Raw genomic sequence first — 11,970 nt, forward strand, 5'->3', positions numbered from 1 at the left:
AAAGCCTGATTGATTGTAAATTATTAAAATTCAACCCTATAAATATTTCTTAATAATGATCAAATATTGAAAAGATTTTTTTAAGAGAGAGAGAGAGAGGACTGCCGAGTGGGAGAAACTGGAAGGAATTGTAGAAAAAGTTTTTTTCTTGGCTCTTACACATCACGTGATCAAATAAGTTGTTTTAATATCAGAATTAGGGTGAAGTCAGAAATAGGAGAGAAACTCTCATGTAACGAGGACAGTTTTTGCTATTTTTGATCAATAGTGCAATGACATGTAAGATAATTTTTCCACATATCATTGTATTATTGGTCGGAAATAGCAAAACAATGTTATCCTCATTACATGTAAGTTTTTTCGCATAGGTAGGAGTTGGTTTTTGAAGTTAACATATCGGATCGGAATCAAGGATTCCAATTAAAAAAATATATATCATAATGAAAATTATTTCCCAATTTCGTTCCAAACAATTTTGGAATTTCAACATCGATTCCGATTTGGAAAACTTGGAATTTTCGAAAATTACATATTTCGGAATTTTTTTGGAAAATGTTACAAAATAGTTGAACATTTAAAACATATCCAAGGGTTTGAAAGGTTAAAATTGGCTATACATTGAAAATTCATATGAAAAAACTCAAACAGTAATTTGTCGAAACTTTTGAATACCAGAATTGATTTAGACTTGCTAAAATCATAAATTTCCAAATTGGAATCAGTCGAAATCGGAATTTCCAATTCAACTTGCACCCATAGTTAGAATGGATGTGACTTTAGATGTTAATGTATGAAACCCACAACCAACCACCACTCAATGTAGATATCCAACTCTAAATCCTTAAGGTATGTCTACTTATTATTAGAAAAAGGGAAGTCATGAATTCGTGAAACTTAGTAATTACGAAATAAGAAATTAGAATCACATCAACTACTCCTTAAACATTTTGAGGATATTTGATCACACATTTTAACGTAGAACTCATATAATATTTTTTATTACTTATGTATAAGTCAATGCATGAAAAGTAAGAAATTGAAATCATTCAAACACCCATCATGATCCATGTGTTAGTATATACAAAATAAGAAAAAAAATGTAATTATTTTGATAGCCATGCCATAATTTATCCATAAAAGAAAATTAACATATAAACCAGAAAGAGAAACAAACAGAAATTTGAGGGGAAAAAAAAAGAAAGAAAAAGGGAAAGCATATGAATGAAAAATGTAAACATGGTAAACCAAGGTGGTTGGTGTGAGTGGTTCGGCACTCTCATTCCTTAAGAGAGGTCAAGGGTTCGATCCCTGCTCTCGTATGAAGTCACCACTTCGGCCAGCACTTTAGCCCTTACGGGCCGATCCGGTGTGAGCGGGGATTAGTCTGGATTGTGGTTAAGGCTTAAAAGTGCCACCCATAATTGGGGCCCATCCAGAACCACCTCGCGATTCAGACCAAAAAAAAAAAAATGTAAACGTGGTAAATTGGGTTTAACTAGGAAAGCAGTGGAAATGGATTTCTGACCTCTAACTCTTGTTGGTCGTCGTGCGTTAGTTTAATTTGGAATTGGTACTAGATCCTCCATCATCTGTCTTACTCTGTCTTTGTCTGTCTCTGTCTCTATCTCTATCTCTATCTCTATCTCTGTCTTTGTTTCTCTAGAGACTCTCCTCCTACATACATATACGGTTGTCCACCTCATCTACCACATAATGTAGTATAAAATGTGGTATACAAATATAATGTAGTATAAAATGTGGTATACAAATATAGTGAAGTAGCATTATTCTTTATATAATTTAATATTATTACCAGTACTGTCACTTTCAGCCTTTCTTTTGCCTTTTTGTGCTGGCAAAAGTACAGTCGTTGGCACACCATACACACCTGCAAAGACCGTATAAAGATCATAAGACCTTCGACCAAAGAAAAAAAGATCATAAGATCGGCCATGGAAGACCCCTCCTGCCTAAGAAGAAGCTATGTAGCAGAGAGAGAGAGAGAGAGCAGGAAGAGGTGATGAGACAGTAGAATGACTGACAGAAGAGAGTGAGCACACTCAGGCAATTGTATAAAGCTATACCTTTGCGTGTTGCGTGCTCACTTCTCTTTCTGTCAGCCCTCCATTTTCATTCATTTGTCCTTCTCTTCTCTGCGTCTATCTTCTTCCTCCACCCTCTCGCCCATCTTATTCCCCTTCCACCTTCTTCCAGGTCTACTCCTTCTTTCTTTCTTTCTTTCTTTCAAGAAGATAACAGAATCGAATTTCATTTCATTTATATGTATTATGCCTCTCTCTCATCGTCTGTCTGCTTTTTATTTATATTTATATTTCATTCATTTTCCCAGGCAAAGAGCCCCTCCTTCGTACCCTTGAATCAATTTAGGGTACCTCTTTTATCTTTTGCAAGATGATATGGTGAAGGGACTACCATACAAAAAGCGACAATAATGAAAGGAAAGGAAACTCACACGCACCTACATATGTTTTTTTTTAATTTTTAAAATTATATTTTTTTGAGGAATAAAAAAAAGAATATATTTTTGGAAATAAAAATATATATTCATGTATTACAATAGATAACACAATAACAATATCATGAGACATCCAGACCGTATTTTTCTTTTGTTTCCCTCTCACATTATAATAATAAATATATTTAATCCTAATAATTATCTTATGTACCATTATCATGATTATTATGATAAGATGTAATGATGGAGTTTGAAATTAGCGTGACTTTTGATTGTCCTTTGCTAATCAAACTTCAAACTAATGAACTAATTCCTCCTCCCTATCCACTCTATCTACTACTGTTCATATTTTAACGGAAACCCAGGTTCATTGTTCATTGTTCATGCCTCACTCACGTATTATGAATAATATCAAAAATCAAAACCCTTCCTCTTCTTCTTTCTTATTCTTCTTCCCCCCCACTGTCTCTTTAGACCATGCAATGCAACCCGATATATGTCTGATAATTTTTTTATTGAATTTTATCTTTTGTTTTAAATACAAAAATTGATAAATGTCAGGGCATATTTCGCTGTGATTTTCTTTTCCAACGGTGCCTTCTGAACCCTGGAGAGAAACTATTATCTACGACTTCAAAAGGGTACTTTCTCAAAAACCCAGACCATAAATTCTTTCGTATATATATTTATGGTAATTTTTGCCGATTTGATTTTCTTTTTCGGGTCTAATAATTTCTTTAATGTATATTTATATGGCGATTTTGTTGTTGTGTATATTTCTGGTTTTCGTCCGTCTCTCAAAGCGGCGGTGGAAGCTCGGTTTCAAAAGAGGAAACATAAACCCTTGTGGTTCACTCATCAGCGCGGTGCCAAAAATGGAGAGAATTCATTGTTTCCCCATCTGGCCAGATCTCAACTTTTCTTGTGTCATTAATGACACTTTCAAAGTTGAAGAAATTTCCTTATTCAGGTCACTTCTTTATTCAATTACCAGATTTTCCTGGATTCGGATTTTATTGCCCTTTTTCGTAAGATCTTTGCTTCGGTAACAAGGTGAATATTTAGGGTTTCAGTTGTATAAGCTGGCCCAAATAGAGTTTTTGATTCTTCTTTACACTACTCCTATACATATATGTTGTTGGTTTTAATTTTTTTACTTTGATAGGAAGTACTTATTGTTGTTTTGGCTTCAAGGGCAACAGATTATTTGCTGCTTCCATTTATTTGCAGCAGGTTAATCAACAAGGTAACGGTTGTAATCTCCTTAATATTCATGATACTCTGAGTTTATTGATTTTTTTTCTATCACTGTTGCCTTCTGTTTTTATGGCTTCGTTTAATGCTCTTCTTTTAAGTTTTTTGGTTGTAAATCCCCTTTTCTTTTTCTCCTTGGTTTTGGGGGGATGGGGTGGAGAAATTTTCCTTTAGTTTGCAGCACGGCCTGGTTACTAGTAGATGATGATGATCTCTCTTTTTTTCTTCCTAGTTTTTCAATTTTTATTATTATCGGAACATGAGAAGTTGATTTGGTAGTGAACTTTGAGTCATTGTCGGTTTCAGAAATTGATTACGGATTAGTAAGCATGACATGCCTTTTTCTCGGCTTGTTATGAAGGAACATTAACCATCTCTTCTTTACCATTATATACTTGTTTCTACTCAATACTATTCTACATAAAATAAATTTGCAGGTACTGTTCTTATATCTTTAAACTGATAATGTATTTAAGATGAAAGTCACAAGATCTGCTAATCTGTTTCAGAAATTGAATAAGGAGATGCTCATTCAATACGTGATCTTGCTGATGCAATAAAAGCAAGAAGAAAATAGAAAGGCTTTAATTTTTGTAACAAATAAAAATGATAGAATTTCGTTTTAGTTATTCTCTCTTTTGGGTTTTAGGTTGGCTGCGTTGGAAGGATGCTTTCCATGTATGTGTGTTTCGTATCACAATATTGGTCTTGCTTCATATGAGTTTTATGTCTTTGGAGTGGTCGTGGTCGTGGTCGATTTCACCTTTCCTCAAGGCCTATCTTAGGTTTGAGACCCACCAAAATCCCTTAAGTTACTTGGCATAAAGACAATTTTTGGAACAAGTGGTACTCTTTCAATTGGCCTTGATTGGTGATAACTAAATGGTGGTCTGATATATATTTTTGGGTTTTATGATGATGAGGAGAGTTGAGAAATTAGGAAGAGAATGGGATAAATGGATTATAACCCTGAAAAGTTTAAAATAGTGTATAACCCTAATCACAATAGAATGCTAGTTGATTGGTCTTGAATTTGGAAAAGTAGTGCATCAGTATCATTGTTTAACTTTTGACTTAGCATGCTAAACTGTTCGTTATATCATGCATCTTAGCATCTGCGTGACCTTATCTTCCGTACAGTTGTAGTAGATATTTCCATCTTACCATCTGAATAATAATTGGCTGCCTTGAGAAGACATTTTTTTGTATCCTGTTATATATGTATATTAGTTGATATTCTTCATGTTGTAGAATATCTACTTTTATTTTAATTATTTATTTATATATCTTGATTTGGTTGAATTACATAAAGTTCCTATTTGACTGCAGAAGCATATTATGGAAGAGGGCATGTCAAGCGCTGTTTCAAACAGTGGGATGAAAATGAATACTGTAGGAGGAGTATCAGATTCAAGCCTGGCTGCTAATGACTCAACAGATGGTGCTTGTAAGCGTGTGTCTAAGAAGTTCAAAGGAGTTGTTGAGCAGCCAAACGGGCATTGGGGTGCCCAAATATATGCTAATCACGAAAGGGTTTGGCTTGGCACTTTCAATTCTGAGATTGATGCAGCCATGGGTTATGACAGTGCTGCACTCAAGCTTAGGGGTAGAGACTGCCATCGCAACTTTCCTTGGACAGAAACCACCTTTGAAGAGCAGCACTTTCAGAATCAGTACGCCACAGAAGTTGTGCTCATCATGATCAAGGATGGTTCCTACCAGACCAAGTTCTTGGAATTTCGAAGAAGCCGGTCTGGAATTGAGAGTGTGGGGGCTGATGTTCAATTTGGCAGCTTAGCTAGGGTACAAAGCAGCAACGGAAAGGGAGAGCTGTTGGAAGACTTTCTTTTCCAAAAAGAGCTGACGCCAAGCGATGTGGGTAAGCTCAATAGACTTGTGATACCAAGTAAGTATGCGTGTACCTACTTTCCCACTGTTTCTGAAGCCATAAGAGGAAAGGTGGAGAGTTGCTCCAGCCAGCTGACGTTTTATGATAGGATGATGAGGTCATGGACATTCCGGTTCTGTTTTTGGAAGAGCAGCAAGAGTTTTGTATTCACCAAGGGTTGGAGTAGGTTTGTTAGGACACACGATTTGCAGGCCAAAGACACTATCAGATTCTTGCAATGCCAGTACAAGCAATCAGGGGACGGTAATTATAAGGAACAGCCTCACTCATTCTGCATGATTCAAGTTAAAAAGGATGGTGGTCGAAACAATGATGTGAGCTGTTTGGTTGAGAATAATGCTAATAGTTACCAATATGATGGTGTTAGGAATGATGGAGGCATGATGGATTTGGATTATAAGTTTAAAGTTGAAGCTGTAAGCCCAAATATTCATGAAGATGAAGATGGAATCCTCCTGGCAGATCAGAAGAAATGTTTCAGGCTCTTTGGAGTGGAAATCAGTGATGTCGATGTGCTTTCTTCGCATTCGATCATAGTATAGTTCACCCTTCAAATGGTTCAGAAGTTTTTGTTTGAGCTTTTGCAGGGAATAGGGTTAAGTAGGTTCTCATCTGGTATACTAAACATGCATCCTTTGAAATTTAAGGATGTGAGATCAAGCTAACTGATCAATTGTTAATTGATATTGATGTCATGGAACTTTAAATTTTTACTATAACATTATGCATGCTTATGTTCGCATCTGTCTGTCTGTCTGATATTTTTTTGGAAGGATGGATGATGATTGCCTGCGGCTAGCTAGGGCTGAGTTACAGTAATTTTTGAGCCGTCTTTGGTGCCCTTTGTACAGTTTCAGTTGTGTTGTGTTGGCGTTCTTTTTCGTTCTGATTCTGAAAGAAAGCGACTTTGTATTTCAGGCATGTGTATTAATTTGAATTGGATGCAGTTGCTGTTTCGTTCGTATGCCTTGCGGCTCTCTTAGATATTGTGAGTTGCAAGTAGGTTTTGCAAGCAAACAGTGAAACATGGGCCTAGAAATGGCTCATTTGGGAGTGATTCTAGATAGGTCAGAATCACTCATGGAGAGAACCACTTTTGATGTGATTCTCCACATAATCACTTAAAGTGATTATGAGCAAAAGCAATTTCTATGTGCTTCTTTATTAAATCACTTAAAATCGCTAAAAATGATTATTTAGAGAACTAATTCTCCATAGAAAGGCTTTTTGGCCTATTCAGAATCACTCCCAAACGAACTCAAATCCAGTTGTTTTGTTTTGTTGTTTTCTTTCTTTAATGGTCAGTTGGGTTGGGTTGGGTTGGGCCTATGAAATTCATAAGAAGTTATTTTTAAACCCAATCTGCATCATCTGGATTCAAGATATTGGGGCACAATAACCAAGAGTTAATGTTGGATTTTAATCCTCGATGAATTGGAACTTGATCCTTGATGGAAGTAACTGCGCGTGCTAACTTTATTGGATAATTTAATTGTCACTATTAATTAGTACACTCGAAATATTAGGGGTTTAGTAGTTCCACGTGGAATGTGGCAAAATCAACTATACGCAAGTAAATGCTAGCTACAAAAGGTTGTCCATCACATCACATTTTAAAGTTGTGCGTCAGTGGTGGAAGATGAAGAGATAATAATCGTGGGTAAAATGACATGCGTACAAGTGGTACAAGTGGTACAAGTGGTATTATGCTAGTGATAATTCTTGAGGTGGAATTAATGGGGTTAATTGCCTTAGAGCATCTCATGTTAAATTTGAATTTGATGGCTTATGTGACAATTTGACACTTTGGAAAAAATTTAACTCCATTCAAAATGTCAAATATCATATTATTTTATTATATTTTTAAAATCAAATGGGACCCATACAATGCATAAAGTTTTAAAATAGAGTAAATAATAGTGGGGTTCATGATTAAAAAAATATTAAAATAATATTTGACATCAAGCTTTTTGATATGTTATTTTTGACATATCTCTTCCTGCCTTCAAATCCATGTAGGATTTGACTACTCGATTGTAGCAACTTTAACCTCCAATTTTTGTCATTTCATATCCATGTGGCTATTTGACATATCGGTTGAAGATGCTTTTACAAATTATAATGTTTATAATTAATATTGAACCCTACGGAAATGGATTTTGGAATGTGGGGGCAACAGTGAGTTTGGAGCCACTTCATGACAAAACACTTATAAACACGAACTCTACATAGATAAATAAGTTTAAAATATACTATGGAATTCAATAGTGACGGAAATTTACGTTATAAAATTTATAAAGTTCATTGTTTAAAAAGTGGTAGTTGATAACAATGGAGATGAAGAAGGTGAATGTCATCATGTGCGATGTTGATGGTGTGGTAAGGTGGTGGCAAAGGGTTGGTTGTGGTGGAGGCGGCGACAGTGGGAGTGTACAATGGTGGTGATAGCAGTGGTCATGGCAAAGTTGTGGTAGAAGTGGTTGTGACACTGACGGATGGTAGTTGGGTTGTAATTTAAACAATAATTTGAATATAGCTAGTTTGCATGCCTAGAAAAAGAAAACTAAGTTATATATAGCAACAAAATTAACAATATAAAGGAAATACGAGTGCGCAGGCTTTTAGGTTATATTTCATGTCGTGTGTATTTGTGTTTTCACAACGTTCTTTTCCTGATAAACCACGAATACACCCGTGGCCAATCTTATATAAGTCAAGTAGAGTTGTCGTGACTGGTGATTAGGTAAATAGTAATTTATTATGGGAATAATGCATACATGGCTATATATATATGTGGATACAGTAGCATCTGCATTATGCAAAGATGATATGATGACATGATGAAAGTGGGAGGGAGATTTTTAATCCACGTCTTTATCATGTCTCCCCTCGTCTGACGCAATACCATTTGCATTTTGCAGGATGTGATTCCTTTCCATTCTCTTTCCCTTAGCTACCTCACATCAACATGGAGAACCAGACCCCACCAAAAATATTGGTCAAATACCAATTAGTCTCTGGCATTGGCAAACGCTCGTTTTTCGTTTTCAGATCGTCTAAGACACGACTGGCTTTTTTAACCTATTGACACGATCACAATAAGTCAAGTTAGCTGGTGGAAATTCTCCCAGCCAAAACTCCACTTCTCCCAATATCAATTATATTAAGGGTCATGCTAGGGATACCAACTTGTTACTTGTGTACCAACCCTCTAATATAGGTGGAGCCCACTAATACAATGGGTCTTACGCTCTATTAGAGAGTTGGTACACAAGTTGGTATCCCAAGCATTTTCCTTATAGGTTAAAAAAGAAGTTGATAGATAAAATAAATTTGGATACAAACATAGGCAGTCATACATATTCATAATTCTAATTATAGTGAAAAGTTGTTTATGGGGAAAAAAAAAAAAAAACAACAACAACTACAATAAAATGCATTTTGCAAACTAAGATCTGTTTAGACTAAGATTTTTTTCGCTCATGGGCCTGGGAAAGATGGGCCCTGTGACATTGCAAGTCTACAAGGATAAGCTCGACCACATAAACAAACCGAAGGATTGTTTACCCCACTGTGGGAGTAAACAGTGACTTGCTTCGCCGAGAGAGCAAGATTCTGGGATCGAGATAAAATCGGAATAAGCATCGCCCAAGCCACCAAGAATCGCCTTTTCCACCGCCCATATTGACCAATCACAAGTAAAAGCCTGCCAGGAAAGCCACATAGCTAATTGGACGCATGTCAGAGCATGACCAAGATTTTTTTGCCAAGAGGGATGCGAGGTCTATAAATGGAAACAAAATCAAAGAAATAAGGGTTCAACACCAATCAAACAAAACCAAGCCCAACGATTGCTCAAATGCACCATTTTATCTTTTTATCATGTAATTCCTACTTTTCAATGCTTTTCTTAAGGATTTAGGATAACTCTTGTTAGAAAAATCTCAGAAATCGTTATGAGTTTGTGGGCAATCTCCACTTCGATCGTTCATTTTATATATCAACAAGTTTTTCTTTGTTTTCAAAGTTAACTCTTTGCACCATCCCATCCATCCAGGTTACTCCAGATATCCGCATTTCTTGAAATCTGAACTTAATGAGTTGCAAAGTCCAATGCCACCACCCAGCTATCGAGCTCGGTGACATTATCCAACCACATGTTCATTCTAAAGGCCTTGTGGTCAAGGCCTAGAACCTACGACCAATAATATATTCCTATTTCGGCCATAGTCGCTCGAAAAAAAGTCAAGATCAATAGCGCACCCACGACCAAGTCTGACCGTGGTACTTGCACGCCGCGCACAATGGGTTACCAAATCCGCTCGGCCTACTCCATTAATTTATTATTAAGTAATGGTCAAAAGTCACTTTTGGTCTCTACAGTTTGGCACTTCAACCGCTTTTAACCATGTAGTTTCAATTCCGTCAATTTTGCCATTGTAGTTTCGTATTTGTAGCAATTCAAGGACACGTTAGTTTCTTGTCAATTTCTTTAACAATGCAAGGGGCAATTTCGTCAACCCAAAACCCTTGAGCCTAAAAGCTTGTCTGAAATTCTCTCTATTTCATATTAGGGCTCGAAATTCAACTATTAATCCCAATTTTTAAAGAACCCTAAACCCAAATGACCAATTTATGAAATTAGGGGAGTTTCATACGAGCTTTTATGCTTAAGGATTTTGGGTTGACGAAATTGCCCTTTGCATCGTCAAAGAAATTGACAAGAATATTAACTTGTCCTTGAATTGTTACAAATACGAAACTACAGGGGGTCAAAATTGACAAAATTGAAACTATATAGTCAAAAGTGGTTGAAGTACCAAACTACAGGGACCAAAACCGACTTTTAGCCTTAAGTAATTGACACGTGACCAAAAAGATTTTTAGATCAACAAGATCATTATTATTATTATTATTTTGGTCTGAATCACGTGGTCCTAGACCATTATTTTTTGGTGAAGAACAAGATCATTATTTAAGAATACTATATATAACATTTTTATTTAAAAGAAGGTAAAGATTACATAATCAATAACTTGAAAATAAACGGCAAAAAATAACTTTTGGTATGTCGCTATAGTTTGTCACTTTTACCATTAAAGTGCATTTAGTTTCAATTTGATCAATTTCATCATCAAACTACTGCTAGCAAGTCTTGTTACTTGCCATTGATTTACCAAAGGCAGTACAATTCGATACGTCACCCACCATCTCTAACCTCTCTCTCCCTCCCTCCCTCTTCTTCTCCTTCAACATCATATGAGAGAATTGAACTGTGTGTTGGGGGGTCGGGTTTAGGAATTGAATTACTGTAGATATATATGCATAATTACTAATGGTACTTAGTTGTCGGAGGATTGGATGGATATATAATGAGACGAGGATCTGAGAAAGATTGCTCCATCAACTCTCCCACCAAACAAACAGGTCTTGTCAAAAAAGCTTTAAAAAAACCCAGAACAAACCTACATCTGTCTTCTCTTCTTTCCTCCATTTATCACCATCGATCTGTCCCTCATCTCCGTCATCCCCTCCTCTCCACCGTCAATTATATTGATTTGTTTATCTGTTAATCAAATTATTTATGCTCTCATCTCATCTCATCTCATCTCATCTCATCTCATCTCTTTTATTAATATATGCTGTCACACCATCAAATACGATCCATGAAAGGCCCTGCAGGTGGTCTGTGTGTGTGTGTGTTCGCGCTGAGCTCATCATACCTGCAAACCCGCTACCTAGTGCAAGTGTGTGCAACCAACAACAAAAAAATTAATGAGTGAGCTAGGCTGCTGCTAGCTAGGAAGGAACAAATTGTTAAAACAAAAGATAACTTGGCTCTCTACTTTAAAAGGAGTTACTTCTTCTTATAGAAAAATCGCAGATGCATACTTTTTGTTTAATTTTGACAGAACATGTAAAAAGGGTTAACTATTTATGCGGGGTTAGGTCGATATATAAAAGAAACCCTAGATCTTGTTCGTTCAATCAAGGGATTTGAAATGTTGGTATGTGGTTTACATGTATAGTTTGCGAAGAAAATTAAGTGAAGGGGTGGGGGTGTATGTAATATGTATGGATGTGAATGTGAGCGGATAGCTAGGTTTCAGATCTGACTCTTTCTCTCTCTCTTGGTGTGTGTGTGTGTGGATGTGGAATATAGTAAAGTAAAATAGGGGAAGCTCAAGCTTGAAGCTACTGACAGAAGAGAGTGAGCACACAAACGCAGGCAATTGTATAAAAGCATATACCTTGGTGCGGTGCGTGCTCACTTCTCTCTCTGTCAGCTGCTGCTGCTGCTGCTGCCGCCCTTGCCCTTCCATTCTTTTTT

General features: G+C 36.4%; 1 protein-coding gene and 1 long non-coding RNA gene across 5 annotated transcripts; one reads left to right on the forward strand and one right to left on the reverse strand.

Moving 5' to 3' along the window:
- Positions 1 to 954: 954 nt before the first annotated feature.
- Positions 955 to 2,215, reverse strand: LOC148293426 (uncharacterized). Its single transcript, XR_015836998.1, has 3 exons — positions 2,085 to 2,215; positions 1,814 to 1,888; positions 955 to 1,674 (listed from the first exon to the last, which is right to left on the reverse strand). It is a non-coding gene; the product is annotated as an uncharacterized LOC148293426 (long non-coding RNA).
- LOC110756850 (AP2/ERF and B3 domain-containing transcription factor At1g50680-like) lies at positions 1,941 to 6,545 on the forward strand. Of its 4 annotated transcripts, none has more exons than XM_088255871.1 (4): positions 1,941 to 2,214; positions 2,351 to 3,446; positions 3,679 to 3,722; positions 5,060 to 6,545. In XM_088255871.1, exons 2-4 carry the CDS (start codon positions 3,410 to 3,412, stop codon positions 6,179 to 6,181), a joined length of 1,203 nt encoding a protein of 400 aa, XP_088111997.1. In that variant the 5' UTR covers positions 1,941 to 2,214; positions 2,351 to 3,409; the 3' UTR covers positions 6,182 to 6,545. The 4 variants fall into 4 exon arrangements, with proteins under 4 accessions (XP_088111997.1, XP_021814015.1, XP_088111998.1 ...); XM_021958323.2 differs by lacking the exon at positions 1,941 to 2,214 and having other exon boundaries at positions 2,636 to 3,117; positions 3,280 to 3,446; XM_088255872.1 differs by lacking the exon at positions 1,941 to 2,214 and having other exon boundaries at positions 2,636 to 3,529; positions 3,642 to 3,722; positions 5,060 to 6,544.
- Positions 6,546 to 11,970: the final 5,425 nt, after the last annotated feature.

This window comes from Prunus avium, chromosome 7 (genome assembly GCF_965620075.1).
Source record: "Prunus avium chromosome 7, drPruAviu1.hap1.1, whole genome shotgun sequence".
Lineage (NCBI taxonomy): Eukaryota > Viridiplantae > Streptophyta > Magnoliopsida > Rosales > Rosaceae > Prunus > Prunus avium.

What these genes read in the sequence shown, in the direction of transcription:
- LOC110756850 (XM_088255871.1), top strand. Translation starts at nt 3,410, where the DNA reads ATGACACTTTCAAAGTTGAAGAAATTTCCTTATTCAG. An exon ending in GAAGAAATTTCCTTATTCAG is followed by an intron (nt 3,447 to 3,678) that starts GTCACTTCTTTA and finishes CAAGGGCAACAG; the next exon opens with ATTATTTGCTGCTTCCATTT. An exon ending in GCAGCAGGTTAATCAACAAG is followed by an intron (nt 3,723 to 5,059) that starts GTAACGGTTGTA and finishes ATTTGACTGCAG; the next exon opens with AAGCATATTATGGAAGAGGG.